This window comes from Prionailurus bengalensis, chromosome B4 (assembly GCF_016509475.1).
Source record: "Prionailurus bengalensis isolate Pbe53 chromosome B4, Fcat_Pben_1.1_paternal_pri, whole genome shotgun sequence".
Taxonomy (NCBI): domain Eukaryota; kingdom Metazoa; phylum Chordata; class Mammalia; order Carnivora; family Felidae; genus Prionailurus; species Prionailurus bengalensis.
The window spans coordinates 141,940,417-141,959,205 of NC_057358.1; the positions used below are offsets into that span (position 1 = coordinate 141,940,417).

The following is an 18,789-nucleotide window of genomic DNA, read 5'->3' on the forward strand; positions in this document are numbered from 1 at the left end:
TACAGGAAAATGCATAGAAGCAGCTGATGACAATGGAAGTTGAATGCAACTGGCCGCATCCAGAAAGGTGGAAAGATCAAGTCTTGATTTGAGCGTCTGAGGTTCAAGATGGCTATTACGCCCCCAGCCGAAGATGTTAACTGGGGAGACACACGCACCTGGGGCTCAGTGGCGACGTCTAGCTTGGAAACGGGCCTGGAAAGCATCCTCGAGCCCTGGGAATGGATGGGATCCCTTAGAGCAGGGGCCACTAAGCCAGCCTGCCTCATCTACTGTTCTCTATGGTGGCTTTCATGCTGTAATAGCAAAGCCGAGTAGTCCATATGACCTGCAGAGGCAAAAATAGTTATTACCTGGCTCTTTACAAAAGCAGACATTGTGAACCCCTGACGTAGAGCGGATGTGGGTGAAGGAAAGGGAAAGCACTAGATTCTCGGCCACTAGGGCAGTCCCAGGCTAGAGATTTGGCAGAAATGAGGACTCTGACGCATAAATCACAAAGAAGCGACAGTCTCCTGGGCTTGGGTCTAAGGCCACATCTCAGCTATTCCATAAGCCATCAGGTGGTGTGACATTTGCCGAGCACAGCTTCTCAAGGTTCTGTGGTCCTCCTGGGTGATGGTTATGTTGGTAGAGCGATATTTTGCCATCTACAGTGAGAGCGGGTCAGATTGCAGGAAGACACGTCCATCCCCAACCACATTACTGTGACAGAAACGCCCCCACAAGTACCTTACATGGCTGTCAAAGGTGCCATTTTCGACGAACATCATTAGATCGACATCACGGTTCCTGGGGCAAGTCCCTCTTACGTTATCGGGCCGTCTTGCTGTCCGGCCCACATTAGGCATCGTGCATGTGGTAGCACAGCAACCGCGTGACAGGAACCACACGACGGTCATTGCCATCCGCAAGGCTCGGGAGGGCCCACAACAGGCCCAGGCGCACTTGTGGCTGGCAAGAAGGGGAGGAACCAGCAACCAGCGAGGCACAAGGAAAACCAAGAGGAACGGCACAGTGAGGGCTGAGCTGAGAAAACATTTCAAGAAGCCTGCACTGGCCAGCTGTGTGCTATTACTGAGACTGAGGAAGGCCGATTTCCCGAAGCTGGTGCAACGGAATCGTGGACGAGGAAGACAGCTAAACTCCTGAATAAAAGACGCTGAGCACAGAGGAAGGACAAGTGCAATGCGCACAAGGACACGCCCGAAAACAGCTCCCCGGCAAACCGAAATTTTCGAAGGTGACGGACGCACAATGGAACAATGATGTCAGTCTCAAACTTGCGGTCTCTGAACTACAGCAGAGAATGGTCATGGCTGAAGTGTGAACAGGTGGCCTGGACCACCACGTAGAAAGCATCGGAAACAAAAGGAGATGGAAATCATGAGGAACAAAGATAAGCCTGTTGGAGGAGAGGCACAGATGTATGTGACCAGACGCGGGTGTTCCCAAAGGAGAGAAAGGAAAGGGTGGCACCGAGGCCATACTTCAATGAAAAGTAGAAGAGAACTCTGCTCAGCTGGAGACAGACTCAAGTCTGGGAAGCAAAGAGATCCCTGAGTCCCAGGGTGGCCTGCTAAGACAACATAATGATCTGATTCTAAGAAAAGATGCCCTATAAGCTTCTGGGAAGAAAACCCAAATTGCCTACGAAAAGAAAAGTCAGAATGGCATCAGGTCTGTCCTCTTCAACACCAGGCGCTGGAGAACGGTGGGATAGCAAGATCACGGTAGGAAAAGACACAGCCTGGAACCCATGGCCCAGTCGGAACAGCCTCCACCTGCCAGAGCACAGCACAGGGCTGGAATGTTCCAGAAGTCAGGGGCAGAGCATCCAGGTAGCAGTGAGGAAAATAGTAGGGAAAGATGGAAGACAAACGGCAGATACACCAGAACCAGACCCCGATACAGCGGCAAGGAAGAAACGTTGTTGAGCAAGGAATCTCTATCCCTGTACAAGCACGCGCACGCACACACGTCCGCAGTTCACACATACACGTGTGCACACGCGCGTGCACACACACACACACACACACACACACACACGGTGTGGGGGAGGTTCTAATAAAGATTAAACTGTTTCAGTAGAACAGATGCTTGGGAGAGGTAAAATCTTTCCAAACTTCTCATGGAGATGGGGAGACAGGGAGAGAAATGGGAGAGAGAAATTATTCTAGAGGTTTTATCTTGTGGAGGGATCTTGTTAGGAGAGCATATTAAACTTCTTGTTTGTGACCAGTGGTACAGTCATAAGTGTCTGAATTAAGAGAGCAGGGAAGGAAAATGAACAGCAGTGGAATAGAAAACTATAGGAGAGTTTCCAAATGAAAAAGCAAGAAAACAGAGAATAGCGAAAGCAAAAACCCCTGACCTCCCCCTCCATGGGGGTGATGGGAGGAGGGAAAAAACACAAAAATTAGAAACAAAATAAAATGTAAAGAATAAAACAAACGAATTCTTACACAAGCTGATGTGTTCCTGAGTGGGGGCCAGAGAAGGGAAGGGAGGACGCTACTCCTAGATCACACAGCCAGTTGTGTGTGTTGTGCACTTGTATAATGTGCATGTCTGTGGGAATATGTGTGTTTCAAGTTACTTGAAATACATGTAAAGAAAACACATTTCTCAGCTGTTACTCCTTGATTTATTTATTAACTACTGGTTGTTGATAGCAGCTGTCAGCCTAGTGAACCCAAGAGAATTTCTAAATTGTTGAGGCAGAAGTCTAGACATCCCTTCACTCTTTAGGAGGCTTTGTTGACAACAGACCCACCCTGACTGAGCCAGTCTGCCAAGACACAGCAAGGCCTTGGTTGATGTCCGTGTCCCGTTGCTCGGTTCCTCCTACACACACCTTAGTTCTCTATATGCACACTGCTGGGGGCTGTTCCTGGGCCTGGACACTTTTTTAAAAGTAGGTTTCACGAGGAGGGCCTGGGTGGTTTAGTCCATCAGGTGTCCGACTTCGGCTCAGGTCACGATCTCACAGTTGGTGAGTTGGAGCCCCACGTCGGGCTCTGTGCCGACAGCTCAATGCCTGGAGCCTGCTTCGGATTCTGTGTCTCCCTCTCTCTCTGACTTTCCCTGGCTCGCACTCTGTCTCTCTCCCTCTCTCAAAAATAAGTAAACATTGAAAAAAGAATTAAAGTAGGCTTCACACCCAGTGGGGAGCCCAAGGCATGGCTTGAACTCATGACCCCGAGATCAAGTCCTGAGCTGAGATCAAGAGTCAGACGCTTAACCCATTGAGCCACCCAGGTGCCCCTGGGCCTGGACATTCTTTGATTTATTTCTTGTCACTTGGAGAAACTAGACAGGACTAGTCACTCTTTGGGGAACCTACAAATATATAATGGGATCAGTGTTCCTGGTCACCCTTGCTGTTGGAACCTTACATGGGTGCCTTCAGAACATCTATGACTGGTCTATGCTGCAGAATAATGACACTTTGGGGACTGCTTATAATATTTACACTCTTAGCCATTTGTAAGGGCACAATTCAGGAGCATTAAATACATTCACAGTGCTGCGTACTCATCACCACCATCTCTACCCAAAACTTGTTCATCATGGCCAACATAAACTCTGTGCTCATTAAAAAAAAACTCCTTCTCTTCTCTCAGTCCCTGTTAACCCTAATCTACTTTCTGTCTCTATGAATTTGACTATAAGGTACCTCTTATAAGTGAAACACAGAATATTTGTCCTTTTGTGTCTGGCTTATTGCACTCAGCATAATGTTAATTATACATTATGGACATTTGGGCTGTTTCTTCCTCTTGGCTATTATGAATACTGCTATGAGCATGTATGTACAAATGCTTATTTAAGGGTCTATTTTTAATTCTGTTAGGTATATGCCTAAAATTGGTGGGTCATACGGTAATTGTATGTTTAATTTTTTTTAGCAGGATTTTTTAAAAGTTTATTTATTTTGAGAGAGAGAGAGAGAGAGAGAGAGCGAGCATGCATGAGCAGGGGAGGGACAGAGAGAATCCTGAGCAGGCTCCATACTGCCAGCACGGAGCCTGACGTGGGGCTCAAACTCATTAACTGTGAGATTATGACCTGAGCCAAAACCAAGATTTGGATGATTAACAGACTGAGCCACCCAGGAGCTCCTACTTTCTAACTCTTTAATTTGTAACCATCCTAGTGGATGTGAAGTGGTACCTCACTGCAGTCTTGATTAGCATTTCCCTAATGATGTTGAGCATTTTTTCATGTGCTTGCTGGTCATTTATGTATCTTCTTTAGAGCAATGCCTATTCAGGATCTTTGCCTATGAAAAAAAAATGGGTTGTTGGGCGCCTAGGTGGCTCAGTCGGTTAAGTGTCTGACTTCAGCTCAGGTCATAATCTCAAGGTTCGTGAGTTCAAGCCCCGCATCGGGGCTCTGTGCTGACAGCTCAGAGCCTGGAGCCTGCTTCAGATTCTATGTCTCCCTCTCTCTCTGAACCTCCCAGCTCACACTCTGTCTCTCAAAAATAAACATTAAAAATGGGTTGTTGTCTTTTTGTTGTTGAGTTGTAAGGGTACTTTATATATTCTGGATACTAGACCTTTATCAGAAATATGATTTGAAAATATTTTCTCCCATTCTATAAGGTTGTCACTTTTTTGATAATGTCCTTTGAACAAAAGCTTTATGTTTCATTGCAATCTAGTTTATCTATTTTTTTCTTATTTTGTTCATTTTTATTGCTGTCATATCTAAGAATCCATTGTTAAATCCAAGGTCATGAATGTTTATCCTTATGCTTTTCTTCTAAGAGTTTTATGGTTTTTCTCTTATAACTTAGATTGTTGTTCCATTTTAATTTTTTTTTTTTTTATACAGCATGAGGTAGGGGTCCAACTTATTCTTTTGCATGTGGATATCCAGCTATCCCGGCACCATTTATCAAGGAGACCATTCTCTCCCCATTGAAAAGCCCTTGCACCCTTGCCAAAAATCAACTGGCCACAGATGCATGGATTTATTTCTGGACTTTCACTTCTATTCCATTGGTCTATATGTCTGTCCTTGTGCCAATACCACACTGTTTTGAATACTGTAGATTTGTACTAAGTTTGGAGTTGAGAAGTGTGAGGTCTTTAATTTTATTCTTTTCAAGATTGTTTTGGTTATTTGAGGCCTCTTGCAATTCCATATGAATCTGAGGGTTGGTTTTTCCACTTCTACAAAAGTGAGCATTGGAATTTTGATAGAGGTTGCATTGAGTCTATAGGTCACTGTAGGTAGTATCGACATCTTTATTATTATTATTTTATTTTAGAGAGAGAGTGCATGCATGAGTTGGGGAGAGGGGCAGAGTGAGAGACAGAGAATCCCAAGCAGACCCCACACTCAAGTGTGGGGCCTGACATTGGGCTTGATCCCATGAACTGCGAGATCATGACCCAAGCTGAAATCAAGAATCAGATGCTTAACTGACTGAGCCACCCAGGCGCCCTGGTAGTACTGACATCTTAGCAATAGTAAGTCCTCCAATCCATGAGTATGGGATGGCCTTCCATTTACTTAGTTCTTTAATTTCTTTCAGCAAAATGTTTATAGTTTTCAGCATACAAGTCTTTCACTTCCTTGGTTAGATTTATTACCAAGTATTTAATTCTTTTATTTAAAAATTTTTTTTAAGTTATTTACTTTGAGTGACAGAGAGAGCAGAGGAGGGGGAGAGAGAGAGAGAGAGAGAGAGAGAGAGAGAGAGAGAGAATCCCAGAAGGCTCCATGCTGACAGCGCGGAGCCCATCGTGGGGCTCAAACCCGTGAACTGCGAGATCATGACCCAAGCTGAAACTAAGAGTCAGATGCTTAACCGACTGAACTACCCAGGCACCCCTAAATCTGGGATTTATATCTTCTAAGCCTTAAAACTTATTCTAGGTTTGTTTATACATACATAAAAATACATGCATACTTTTAACTTATAACTGTTATATAATGTTGTATTCTCTTTTATATCATTTCTGATGATAAATATTTCCTGCTTTTACAAAACTCCAATGATAGAGAAACCCTACATTTGGTGAGGTTTGCTGCTCTCCACCATCTCATGTATTCTCCATTTGGAATTATGCCATCATGTCCCTGTGCTTTTCTTCCACTAAATGTTTTACAAAGGGCACCCTGGTGGCCAGGGCGCTGTCCAGCCTTGTTCAGGCTCAGTGACCAGGCAGTGCTGGGGTTTTCTATGAGCAGCTACAGTGGATCAGCTCATATGTGGATGCATTTTCTGCTCCCAGGCGCCCAGTGCATGGATGGTGGTGACAGCTGATAGGAAGGAGACCCCTCCATTCCCGTTTTGTACTGTCTGAGGAAACAAGCTTCAGGAACCAGGCATGAAGCCGTCTCTCTTCCTTTTGCAGATTGGAGAAGGGTTTCTGCCTCAACAGGAGGCCACTAAAGGTCAGACCTTCTAGGGATCTACTTTCTTCATGTTTGCTTTTTGCCTTGATGGTAATTTTGATACTTACACTGTCTCGTAGTACAACTATAACAATTACTTTCATTTCACAATTTGTGTAGGTGACTTCATGTTCTGTCACCTTTCCGGTGGTACTACATTTTTACTCTCTCTGGGAAGTTAGGAGGGCAAATCTCCCACAACTTAGGGAGGGAACATTTCCTCAGTCACCTTCCCAACAGGGAGTTTCTCCATGCCACAGAGTTTTGCCTTCCACCTGGATTTTGACAAAGGGAGGTGTTTTCTTTTCGCAGAGGATGGGACTAGACCCTTCCTTGGTCACCTGTGTGCCACCAAGACCCATCATGGTCCTTGACACCTTGTGAAACTGATTGGGATGACTTTCTGTGCTGGTTCCTCCCCACCACAGCACCCTAAGGTATCACTTGGTGGACACTTCTGTTCTCTGACAGCAGCCTGGGGCCCTGACTAACAACGGGTGTCTTCAGAAGCTAGGCAGAAATGCCTGATGAGGTGCTGTGGCCTGTAAGGTGCAGGTGGGTATTCCATCTCCATTCTTTCTAGGTCTCTGGACCCCAAACAACCAAGAGGTAGAGCCTAGGACTGGGACAGGAATAAGGGCAGTGCCCATAAAGCCTGACACCAAACTGAGGTCCACCTTAAGGCATGGGCACACCTTCCACCCTCTTACTGTCATCTAATATGCTCAGGGGAGCTGGGAAGCGATCAGATGGGTGAGGTACCTGAGTTCTAGCAGAGCGCAGGCTGGGTGCCAGGGATGCTCCTTGGCCATCTCACTGCCTGAGGGAGAAGTCCTGTGTCCTGGAGGAAGGAACAAGTACATGTTATGAGGGCCCTGCCTTTGTCCCAGAGGCTCCTGGCTCTTATTCATATCTGGGTTCTACCTGTCCCAAGACTTATTCCTGAGATCAGCTTAAGTGTGAAGCAGACGGAGGAGACATGGCTCCTTAGCTGAGAAACCAAACTGAAGGAGGCCAGGCACATGCCCGAGGGGGCTGAGTTTCAGTGAAGAGGCTGGGGCGGAGTGATTTGGCGAAGATGACGGAAGGCCAAGGAATGAGATGGGACACCCAGAAATCAGGTTGATAGAGTACCTGGGTTCAGACGAGGGTCTCTGAGTGATCCTGGTGGCTGGCTGATGATGTACCAGGGGTAACAGCAGGCTGAGCTTAGGGTTCTGTGGGGGCACCAGGAGAGAGGTGTTGGAGCAGTTAAGATGGCCCACAGGGTGCAGGGGGAGGCCTAGGAGGCTCCAGAAAGGGCAGGTGGGTTCTAATAAGACAGGCTAATAAAGAGAAAAATACAACTTTTGGATTTTCTTTATTTTGTTCATTTTCCCCCCTCTCGACAGCTTAGAAAATTCCTTTGGAAAACTATCCCATCTCTGCTGAACTCAGGGTAAGGGAGGTCCAGAGGCTGCCGGAGGAGGGGAGGTGGGGCCTTCAGCCTTGGCCCCTCTCACGCACCCCTATACGTCCTGGGAGACAATAGTGCAAATCTCTACTTCATACCTGAGGTGACAGGAGGTTGCACTTTCTAAGGCAGAGCTTCCTGTCAGGACACCATGCCCTCTGTGGTCTCTCTCAGAGGCCAGCCTGCAGGGTTGGCACCATGGAGTATGTGCCCGCCCACCCCTCCCCCACTGGCCCACAGTGGAATTGTCTTCTTGGGTTTCTGGTAATTTCATCAGGGCTGCATCATGTTGCCAAAGCTACAGATAGCATCTCACTATGCTCTTCCCTAACAGAGCCTCTGAGGCTGGACACAGGCTGAGAGTTGGAACAATAGGGTGGAGATCTGGGGGGCTGTGAGGGTCTGTGAGGGTCTGGGATACCGGAACAGCTTTGGGGAACGATGTCACTCGCCACTGGAACCTGTGGAAAAAGGAGAAGGGGCGGGTTTGCCTGCAGAGGCCCCTGAGCTCCTGGAGCTCTTGTGCATTATGTTGTCTCCGGACAGCTCCACCTAGACAAACCCCCAATCCGGGTGTGGGCGAAGAGACACCCCCGCCCCCCTCAGGCCAGGCAGAGAGACTGTCCCCCAGCACAGGTCCACCTTAACTGGGCAGCCCTGTGGGCGGGGCGCATTGTTGATGCCTGTGCAGACAGCAGTCCAGGCCCGAGTGTGGGACAGACTTGCAGGCAGCACTCCAAGCTTCCAGCCTGCGACCCAGCTCCTCACGCTGAGTCTGCAGCCCCGCACCATGGTCCAGGGGGCCTTGGAGCCTGATGGCCCCGGCTGGGGCTGGGATGGGGAGGATGACTGGGACAGCGCTGTCCTCACCCTGCTGGCGCTGGCTGTGGTGGCTGCCACGGCACTGGCTTTGCACTGGTTTGGCTCTGGGCAGGACCAGGAGGCGGCAGGACCTGCATCCACAACCCCCGGGGCCCAGCCTTCTCAGGCTGGAGGAGCCAGCCCAGCCCTGCCCCTGCAGCCCAAGGTCAGTGGTGGTGTCGAGGGACACAGCTCAGGGCAGGGGCAGCCAGACCCTCCAGGACGTGGCCAGGGGAGTCCAGCTGCAGCAGGGGCCCAAGATCAGGAGCTCCGGGGAGGTGGTCTGGCTGCCACAGCGGCACCTCCACTCAAGACGCCCGGCGAGGTGGCCAGTGGAGGGGCCTTGGGACGGCAGCACGGCAGTGCCACTCTGGAAGCCCTGCGAGGTAAAGGAAGGGAGCCGCTCAGGCCAGATACTGCCTTCCTGGGTCGGAGCAAAGTAGGGGGGACATCCGGCCCCCTCCTGATACACTTCACCCCTCGGAGTCCTGGCAGAGAGACTGAAGGGCAAGTGGAGGCAGGAGGTGTTCGAGCCAAGGTGCCAGCTCACCAGGCCCTGGTCCACACAGCAGAACAGGACACCAGCCCCTGGCAACAAGGTGTAGGGCCACCTGGCTCGCTAGAGAGAGGTCGAAGAAGCCGGCGGTGGCAGGTGGACCAAGGCTCAGAAGACAGACACCGCCGCCTCCCAAAGCTGGACCCCCTCCGCCTGGGCTCTGTGGTGAGTGTGTGGGATGCCGTGGATGCAGCCAGCAGCCTCTCCACAGGCTCCCAGAGGCCTCCTCTCCCCTTGGAGCTGCCTCCACCACGTGCCACGCAGACTGGGCCTTTGACAGAGGGCACAGTGAAGGGGCACAGGGAGAGCAGCCTCCATCCAGCCTCAGTCCTAGCTCTGGAGAGCAGGGAGGCTGGGCCCCAGGCTCCCAGGGAGTCTCAGGGACCCCCAGCCTCCGTGGAAGGCTGGCCGTGGGAGAGGAGCTTCGTCCAGACCCCAGACTCCATGGGCCCATGGCCAGAGGGGTCGCAATGCGGACATCCACTCTTGTCTCAAGGACGGGGGACCGCAGACGCCAGCAATGCGGTAAAGGCTGGGGCTCAAGGCTCTGGAGACCGCTCTTTCTTCAGCTCAGGGCCGGGCAGGGCAGAGCAGCAACGGGGCCATGGCCTCCTAGAAGGGAGACCATCTTGGCAAGGCCAGCGTGGGCAGAGCAGCGGGCAGGAGGCAGGCAGTCTGGACACAGAAAAGCGCCCCCCAGACACCCCCGGCTCAGCCACGCTCTCCCCGCGCATCCCTAAGCCCCTCCTGCCCTTGGCTTCCCCGCCCACAGCACATCCCCACGGAGGCCTCTTACCTGCAGGCTCAACCCTTCCGACCTCCTCTCCTTCAGACTCTTTGTCCCTCAGAGTTAGTCAGGGTTCTGCCGAGGATGAAACTCTCAGGGCAGTGTCAGCCCCAGCCCCAGCCCCAGCCCCTGCCCCTGCCCCTGCTCCAACTCCGCCCTCCTCCCCAGCCCCAGCCCCAGCCCCTGCCCCTGCCCCTGCTCCAACTCCGCCCTCCTCCCCAGCCCCAGCCCCAGCCCCAGCCCCTGCCCCTGCCCCTGCCCCTGCTCCAACTCCGCCCTCCTCCCCAGCCCCAGCCCCAGCCCCTGCCCCTGCCCCTGCTCCAACTCCGCCCTCCTCCCCAGCCCCAGCCCCTGCCCCAGCCCCAGCCCCAGCCCCAGTTCCGACCCCTGCCCCGAGTAGTGAGTCAAGGCCTATGTCCCAGGAGCCCAGTGTGGCTCTCTGCAAGGACAACCAGGAAGGGCAGATCTCATCTAGCTGGGAAAACCTTATTTCGATGGTTCTTAGGAGTCACCCTTTCCCCAGGCAAGAGAGACGCCAAGGGAGAGCCCCAAGGGCAGCTCCCAGGAGCCCTAGAGATCCCAGCACTGATGCACCCTCTGAGAACAGAGAGTCTGGTTCTCCCCCTGAAGGGGCCGCCACCAGCCTGGAGGTCAGGAATGGCTCCGCCGTTGGAATGGTCACAGAAGCTGGCACAGGGGGCCTGCCTGAGGCTGGGTGTCCGCAACAGCAGAGAAGCTCGGATACCAGGGAGGCTCCTACTCCAGACCCTCCCTCAGGCCCAAGGCCAGATGCAGTGGATGAGAAACATCCAGACTCCCCACTGCCTGGAGCCGCGATGCCCGGGGCCCCATCACGGTCCCCTGGGCAGAGGCAACCCGGCCCTGTACCCTCCCCCACCGCGAGGGGGGTCTCACAGCCTGTCCCACGGCCCCGGAAACGCAGCATGTGTGAAATAGCAGAGAGCTCTGAGCGGGAGGTCAGCCAGATGGTACCACTGAGGCAGGAGGGAGAGGCTCCAGGGGAGAGGCCCCGCCCTGCAGGCAGCGGGGCAGTCCTCACAGAAAAGCAGGAGGCCCGAAAACTCAAGGTGCTTCTGCAGAGGCCCGGGAGCCGGGGGGTGGCGGAGGGGCCTCGGAAGCCCAGCTCCCTAGCCCGGGAGCCCACTCTGGCCGCGGCTCGACGACAGCGGCTGGACCTGGGCAGCTGCCTGGATGTACTGGCCTTTGCCCAGCAGCACGGGCAGCCTGGCCTGGTGCAGGAGACCTACGCGCTGATGAGCGACAATCTGCTGCACGTGCTAGGAGACCCGGGCCTCTACCGGCAGCTGAGCGGGGCCGAGCGGGAGCGCATCCTGAGCCTTCGGACGGGCCGGGGCCAGGCGGTGGTGGGGGTCCTTGTGCTGCCCAGCCTCTACCCGCTGAGCCGCTCGGGGCTCACAAGGGGCCCTTGTGGGGAGGAGGTCCCTACGGTGGGACCCGCACCCCCGCCTCCTCGCACGCACCTGCACGTGTTCAACCCCCAAGAAAACACATGGCGGCCCCTGACACAGGTGCCGGAGGAGGCCCCACTGCGGGGCTGTGGCCTCTGCACCATGCACAACTACCTGTTCCTGGCGGGGGGCATCCGCGGCTCCGGTGCCAAGGCTGTCTGCTCCAACGAGGTCTTCTGCTACAACCCACTGACCAACATCTGGAGCCAGGTGCGGCCCATGCAGCAGGCCCGTGCCCAGCTCAAGCTGGTGGCCCTGGATGGGCTTCTTTACGCCATCGGTGGAGAGTGCCTGTACAGCATGGAGCGCTATGACCCGCGCACGGATGCCTGGACCTCGCGCGCGCCCCTCCCTGCGGGCACCTTCCCTGTGGCACACGAGGCTGTGGCCTGCCGTGGGGACATCTATGTCACCGGGGGCCACCTCTTCTACCGCTTGCTCAGGTACAGCCCTGCGAAGGATGCGTGGGATGAGTGCCCCTACAGTGCCAGCCACCGGCGTCCCAGCGACATGGTGGCATTGGGAGGTTTCCTGTACCGCTTCGACCTGCTGCGGGGTGTGGGTGCTGCGGTGATGCGCTACAACACTGTAACGGGCTCCTGGAGCCGGGCTGCCTCCCTGCCCCTGCCCGACCCGGCCCCCCTGCACTGCACCGCACTGGGCAACACCATTTACTGCCTCAACCACCAGGTCACCGCCACCTTTACGGTCTCTGAGGGGACTGCCCAGTTCCAGGCCAGGGAGTTGCAGCCCTTTCCTCTGGGGAGTAAGGGGGTCCTCTGTCCATTCATCTTGACTCTGCCTGCCACCGACCGGCTGCAAACAGCCCTCTGAGCTGCTGCTCTCTAGGGAGACCCTGGGCCTGGGGGTCTGAGGGCAAGTGGAGCACAGGAGGTGGCTGGCAGAACCTTCTGCTGTTGTTTCTATGACAGCTTTGTTTTCCTGTTCTAATAAGGCTCATGATCTCCCCCTTCCCTACCCCCTTCCCTGAAAAAGCCCTCTCCCCCTGGAGCTCAGGCTCCTTGCATCTGGTTAGAAGCTGGCTTCTAACCTTCCCACCACAGCATGCTGTTTACTGCCTTTTCCGCTTAGTTCTTGCCCTGACGCCTCAGCTGGCTCACACAGCCCAGCCCCTCCTCCAGGGGGCTCCTCCTCCTCCTCTTCCTCCTCCTCCTCCTCCTCCTCCTCCTTCCCCCCTTCTCTGGGCTCCCAGGAGCCAGGTTCCCTCTTGCAGCACTGCACTGCCTGGAAAAATCTGTGTGGGGGTCCCTCTGGTGCTTTGAGAGCCAGAGACCGATGTGTCCTTGAGGACCAGGATTTGGCCTGCAGAGGGGCTGAGTGACTGCTGAGCCAAGGAAGGAGGTGGCTAGAGAGATCGTCACACTTCTCCGTTCTGTCCCTAGGGCTCCAAGCTGGGCAAGAGGTCTGTAAGGGAATGGGACAGGGGAACAAGGAACAGAGAGTCCCCAGAAAAATGTTCTTGCCTCAGGCCTTGGGAGCCTGGTTTGGGTCTTCCTGGGAAAAACTCTGTAGCCCTCCTTCGTCCGATTGATCCCCAGAGGCCTGGAACCCTTGCCTGTGAAACCGTTCTGCTGACTGTAGCCCCTGCCTGTAACCACTTGGGCTCATGCCCCTCTGCAGCCTGTGGGGTCTCTCCCCCCCGCTTTGCCCCTCCAGAAGCAGCCTCACTTCCCACCACCCCCTGTTCTTACGTGAGACCCAGGTTTCACCTGAGCTCTTTCCCTTGTTAGCTGCGGACTTAGCCGAGACATCTGATTCCATTCTTCTCATCTGTGTAGTGGGGAAAATGAACATCTGTTACTCAGGAGAGCTGTGAGGGCATAAGGACACATGTGAGCGCCTAGCGCAGTGCCCAGGATGAATAGATAATGTTCCCCTTTACTCATTTTGGAATCCATCACAGGAAGGTAAATAAATCTGACTGAACACTGCTGCCTGTCCCACCGTGTGCCCTGGTTTGCCCCATCTGGCCCTTTTAATTTTGCTTTTTATTCCATCCTTGGTACTACTGGCACTAAATGCGTTTAATTCATTGAAAGCATCTACATCTTATGATTCTCATTTTTTGCTCACAAGGCTCGCTATGCTGCTGGGTAGGACAGAAAGGGGTCCTCAGGTTGCTCTTAAAAATAAGTTTATTGAAAAACAAGTACAGTTCACACAGCTATATATTACGGTTGCTGTTACTCTGCCAAGCAGAGAGGGCTCTGTGTCCCCGGGGCTTCTCCACACTGGCAGGCAGAAGCACGGTGGCCGTGGGTGGGCAGGGGGCCTACTGTTTGTGCTTGGTCTCAGTGAGCAGCTCTTGCCAGTTCTTCTCCATCTCCTCCTTGCAGTTGAGGAAGGCATCCTCCAGCCGGCGCATGGACTCCGCCAGTGTGGGGTTGGTGCGCATCACCACCATGTCGTAGGCCATCCATGTGGCTTGCACTGCAACAACCAGATGGGCCCTGATCAGGCTACCGAATGGGGCTGTGGCTCTGAGCACTCCAGGGAGGGCCAGATGCCTCCAGCCATGCTAAGCATCCCAGGGACCAGATCCTGCTGAGTTGCTGGTAGGCTACACGTTATAGGGTTCATAAAAACCACTATTAAAACTTCTTCCTCCACAGAGCACTACTGACACTTCCCTGATCTCACACAAGTCTTAACTTCTGGATACATCAGCCCGTGATGCTAAGACTGGAGGCCTGTCTGATATAAAATATTAGGACCATTTAGAGCAAACTCAGGTCCTTACCTATCTGCAGTTTACAGTTAGTGGTTGCAGGGTGAACCCTGAGGGGTCGTAACACCCATCCAAGCTCACATGCTCAAGTAGGACTGATTATTCCTACTCCTGCAAAGCCCTGAGCCTCATGTTACCTTACGCACAGTGGCCTGGGATGCCTGCCCACTTCTGTCTGGGTACCTCTGTGCTTTCATTAAGGCCAGCCCAGGGACTCCTCCTTCTGGAAAGGTTTGCTGCATCCCATGTTAGGTGTCCTTTGGTGCTCGCCACTGCACTGAGTTTCTTGCTGTTTCCCATCGAGAGCTACTCGAGGGCTTATAGGTGAACACATGCTTCTTATACAAATTCAGCGGAAGTCTGCAGAAACCTCATCTCTCTGCAGCACCCACCGCACTGGTGTGGTTCTACCCTCTATAATTACAAAGAACAAAGGTCATCTCCCTTCCACATGACAGCCAACCACAGTACATATATCTCCCCCTTAAAACTGCTCTTTGCTGGGCTAAAACATACTGGACACTTTGGGGAACTATGTCCTCAGGGAAATTAACCAAAGAGGAGATAAGCAGATAATAATAACACATGAATATCTACATACAACCAAGGTCAGCAGCAATGACAGACTTGATGTTTTACAGAAAGTAACATGTTTGGTTAAGGAAAAATTGTTAGAAAAGCTATGTGCAGTATCTTAACAGAGGGCATATAGTTATATGGCGTGTACAGGAATTCTTGAACTTTTGGATGTATGAGAGTCACTTGGGACACCTTTTAAAATGTAGATCACTGGCCGCTCCCACAACTCAAAGAGGGTCTTGTCTAACATGTTGTGAATGGTGCCCAGGAACCCGAATTTTAACAAGGAGACCACCCTTACAGACTGCCTGGACAGCAGGTGCAGCATGTACCTGGGAGTCAGAACAGTTTGCTTTCTGGCTCTCTCTACTTGCTACCTGTGTGCCCACAAACAAGTGACTTAAGTTCACCAACCTCATTTGTAAAGGAGAGACAACATCCCAGTCTCACAGCTGGCTATGATTAAATGGATGATATGTAAAATGCCTAGCACATATTATGGTGTTCAAGACAGGAGAAACCCTTACCGTAAAATGAATAAGAGGTATTCAGGGCAAAGAGAGTGGGTAAGAAATAAAAATTCAGAAGGAAAAAAGAGCTTGCAGAAATGAGTCTCATACGGTTCCACACAGCAGTTGGAATTCTAGCTCTGAATTTCCTAAGGCGAAAGCAGAGGAAACATGCTTAGATTTGAAACTCGGTGCCATAAAATAAAAACAAACCCATGAAGGACACCTGGGTGGCTCAGTCAGTTGAGCAGTTGAGTGTTCAACTGCGGCTCAGGTCATGACCTCACGGTTCCTGAGTTCAAGCCCCACATTGGGCTCGTTGCTGTCAGCATGGAGCCCGCTTTGGATCCTGTGTCTCCCTCTCCCTCTGCCCCTCCCTTGCTCACACACACACACACACACACTCTCTCTCTCTCACTCTCTCTCTCTCTCTCTCTCTCTCTCATAAATAAATAAACAACAACAACAACAACAAAAACGGGCACCTGGGTGGCTCAGTCAGTTAACTCAGCTCAGCGTCTGACTTCCACTCAGGTCATGATCTTGTGGTTCATGGGTTCAAGCCCCACATCAGGCTCTGTGCTGACAGCTCAGAGTCTGGAGCCTGCTTCTGTGTCTCCCTCTCTCTCTGCCCCTCCCTCACTTGTGCTTTTTCTCTCTCTCAAAAATAAATAAACAAAACAACCATTAGATGCTTTTATCCTAAGAAAAAATTTTCCTATAGGTATATTCTATGAGAAGCATATAATATAGTTGAAAATGTCCTTGACAACATCTCTACTTGAAATACAAAGTGATTCTTCTATGTCTATTTTTGTAATCACTGGTAAAAGAAAGCTGTTGGCATATTGCCAAAGCACAGTCCAGAAAAGGCAATTCAATGAGACACCAAAACACTATATCAAGAGCAAAGCCCTTTTTAATTTGATCCAAGGAAGAAAATTCAGAATGCATAGAAAATAAAGAACTCATGATCATCAGAAGATCCTCCAGAAATGCACGTCTCTTGAGTTTTTCATTCATTCAATATTTATTGAGCACCTTTGTGTTGGCATTTTGCTAAGGCACTCCTGGTCTCCTGGCAATATAGCAGTATGCAAGATAGACACACCCCACCTCCAGGAAGTGTCTATAGGGGCCATGGGAGGTAGAATAAACACACAAGACAATCACAGGTTGGGAAGGGTGCTGTACGGCAGTAAGCAGCATGTGTTGGGACAGAGAAATGGAGTAGGAGGGGTCTTTAAACCAGATGGCAAGGGCAGGCTCTCTCTGAGAGCTTTTGGTAAGGCCTGCACTTTAGCAAAGCCAAGGTCATCATCTCTGGAAAAGCCTGAACAGCAGATATTCTAAGAAGCCAACTAGGGCTCACCTGATACACTACCTGCTGGGTAGGACTAAAATCCTCATCCAGAAATCAAGAAAAAACAGCCAAGATGTGGGGCACCTGGGTGGCTCAGTCGGTTAAGTGCCTGACTCTTGATTTCAATTTAGGTCATGATCTCAGGGTTCATGGGTTTAAGCCCTGCTTCGGGCTCTGTGATGCTGGTATGGAGCCTGCCGGGGGCCCCTCCCCGCCCTCCCCTTCCCTGTTCATACATGTATGCACTCTCTCTCTCTCAAAATAAATGAGTAAATAAATAAACAAATAAATAAGTAAATAAATGAATGAATGAATAACCAGTCAAGCTGTACACCTAAATGCAGGGTTCAAAGGATGAAGATAAAGTGTTCCAAAATTCTGTTGTAGGAGAGGGGAGGACATCACTTAGGGATGTAGTAAGTGAATTTGCTTTGAGGGCCTAGAAGGTAGACAGGGAGTACAGGAATGATGACAAAGGGCAGGCTCAGCCATGTGATAAAGGGACAAAGATGGGCCTGGACTTTATAGCCACAGGCTAATTCCCACCTTTGGCAAAACAGACCAATCAACATTTTAAATGTAATTGGTGAAGTTATATCTCCCAAATCTCAGGCCCCAGATAGTCTTACAGATGAATTCTACCAAAATTTGAAAGAACAGTTAATTCTTACATAATACGATTCCAGAAATTAGAAAAAGAAGAGTGATAACCTCACTGTATGGATATAGGAGCATTCCATTTATGTTCTAGAAAATTTGAGTACAGAGATAAACAAAAATAAATACATAATTTTCCCTAAGTTAGTTTGTTCCAAAATCAAAGATTATATGAAAAAATATAGTTCTATTTTATATCAATATAGATATAAAACTCTAAACATAACATGAACTAACCAAACCTAACAATGTGTTAAAATAGCATGTTATGATGTAGAATTTGTAACAGAAATTCAGCCCGGGGGGCTGAGCGCGGGTGCCATCAGGATGCTGCGCACAGGCTCTGCTCTGCTCTCTGTGCATAAATTCACAGACAAACATGAATGGGTAACAACAGAAAATGGTATTGGAACAGTGAGAATCAGCAATTTTGCACAGGAAGCTTTGGGAGATGATGTTTACTGTAGTCTGCCTGAAGTTGGGACAAAATTGAACAAACCAGAGGAGTTTGGTGCTTTAGAAAGTGTGAAAGCTGCTAGTGAACTCTATTCTCCTCTATCAGGAGAAGTAACTGAAATTAATGAAGCTCTTGTGAAAATCCAGGACTTGTCAACAAATCTTGTTATGAAGATGGTTGGCTGATCAAGATAACACTCAGTAACCCTTCAGAACTGGATGAATTAATGTGTGAAGAAGCATATGAGAAATACATAAAACCTATTGATGAGTGAAAATGGAACCCCTAAATAAACTAGTATGAAACAATTTAATCTAGCATAATTGTCTTAAATTAGTGGTGCATGGAGGATTTAAAATAGCAACTTTTGGGGCACCTGGGTGGCTCAGTTGTTGAGCCTGGGACTTTGGCTCAGGTCATGATCTCCGGTTTGTGGGTTGGAGCCCCCCATTGGGCTCTGTGCTGACAGCTTAGAGCCTGGAGCCTGTTTCAGATTCTATGTCCTCCTCTCTCTCTGCCCCTCCCCTGCTCATGCTCTCTCTTTCTCTCAAAAATAAATAAACATTAAAAAATTAAAAATGAATAAATAAATAAAATAGCAACTTTTAGCAATACTAGTGCAAAAAGAAATCACTCGCAACAACATTAATGAAAGAAAACACCCCTTAACTTTCTAATGATTGCAGATAAACTTAGCATGTATCTTTTTTGCCATACCTTATGATTTTTAGGCTAGGCTCTAGTTATAATATTCAGAATCCTGTAAATTATTTGTGGTTAAAAACTAGTTATAAAAATTATGTAATTCAAGGATAACACTGTCATCTTAAGTCTTAGGGAATATCGTAACTTGTTTGCATCTCTCCCTGGATTGGAGTCAAAATACTTAAATAATCTATCCATTGGAAATAACT

The 18,789-nt window shown here is 50.5% G+C and overlaps 2 protein-coding genes across 2 annotated transcripts in view; one reads left to right on the plus strand and one right to left on the minus strand.

The window, feature by feature from the left end:
- Positions 1-5,801: 5,801 nt before the first annotated feature.
- On the plus strand, positions 5,802-13,598 carry KLHDC7B (kelch domain containing 7B). Its single transcript, XM_043563108.1, has one exon. The coding sequence runs from the start codon at positions 8,547-8,549 to the stop codon at positions 12,393-12,395; it is 3,849 nt and encodes a 1,282-aa protein (XP_043419043.1). The 5' UTR covers positions 5,802-8,546; the 3' UTR covers positions 12,396-13,598.
- A 101-nt stretch (positions 13,599-13,699) lies between these two features.
- The window catches only part of SYCE3 (synaptonemal complex central element protein 3), a 29,391-nt gene continuing 24,301 nt past the window's right edge, over positions 13,700-18,789 (minus strand). Inside the window, exon 3 of the mRNA XM_043563109.1 lies at positions 13,700-14,012. Within this exon, the coding sequence (XP_043419044.1) occupies positions 13,855-14,012 (158 nt within the window). The 3' untranslated portion in view covers positions 13,700-13,854. The remainder of the gene's footprint in view (positions 14,013-18,789) is intronic.

Coding starts and splice junctions, on each gene's coding strand:
- KLHDC7B (XM_043563108.1), top strand. CDS start 8,547: ATGCCTGTGCAGACAGCAGTCCAGGCCCGAGTGTGGGACAGACTTGCA.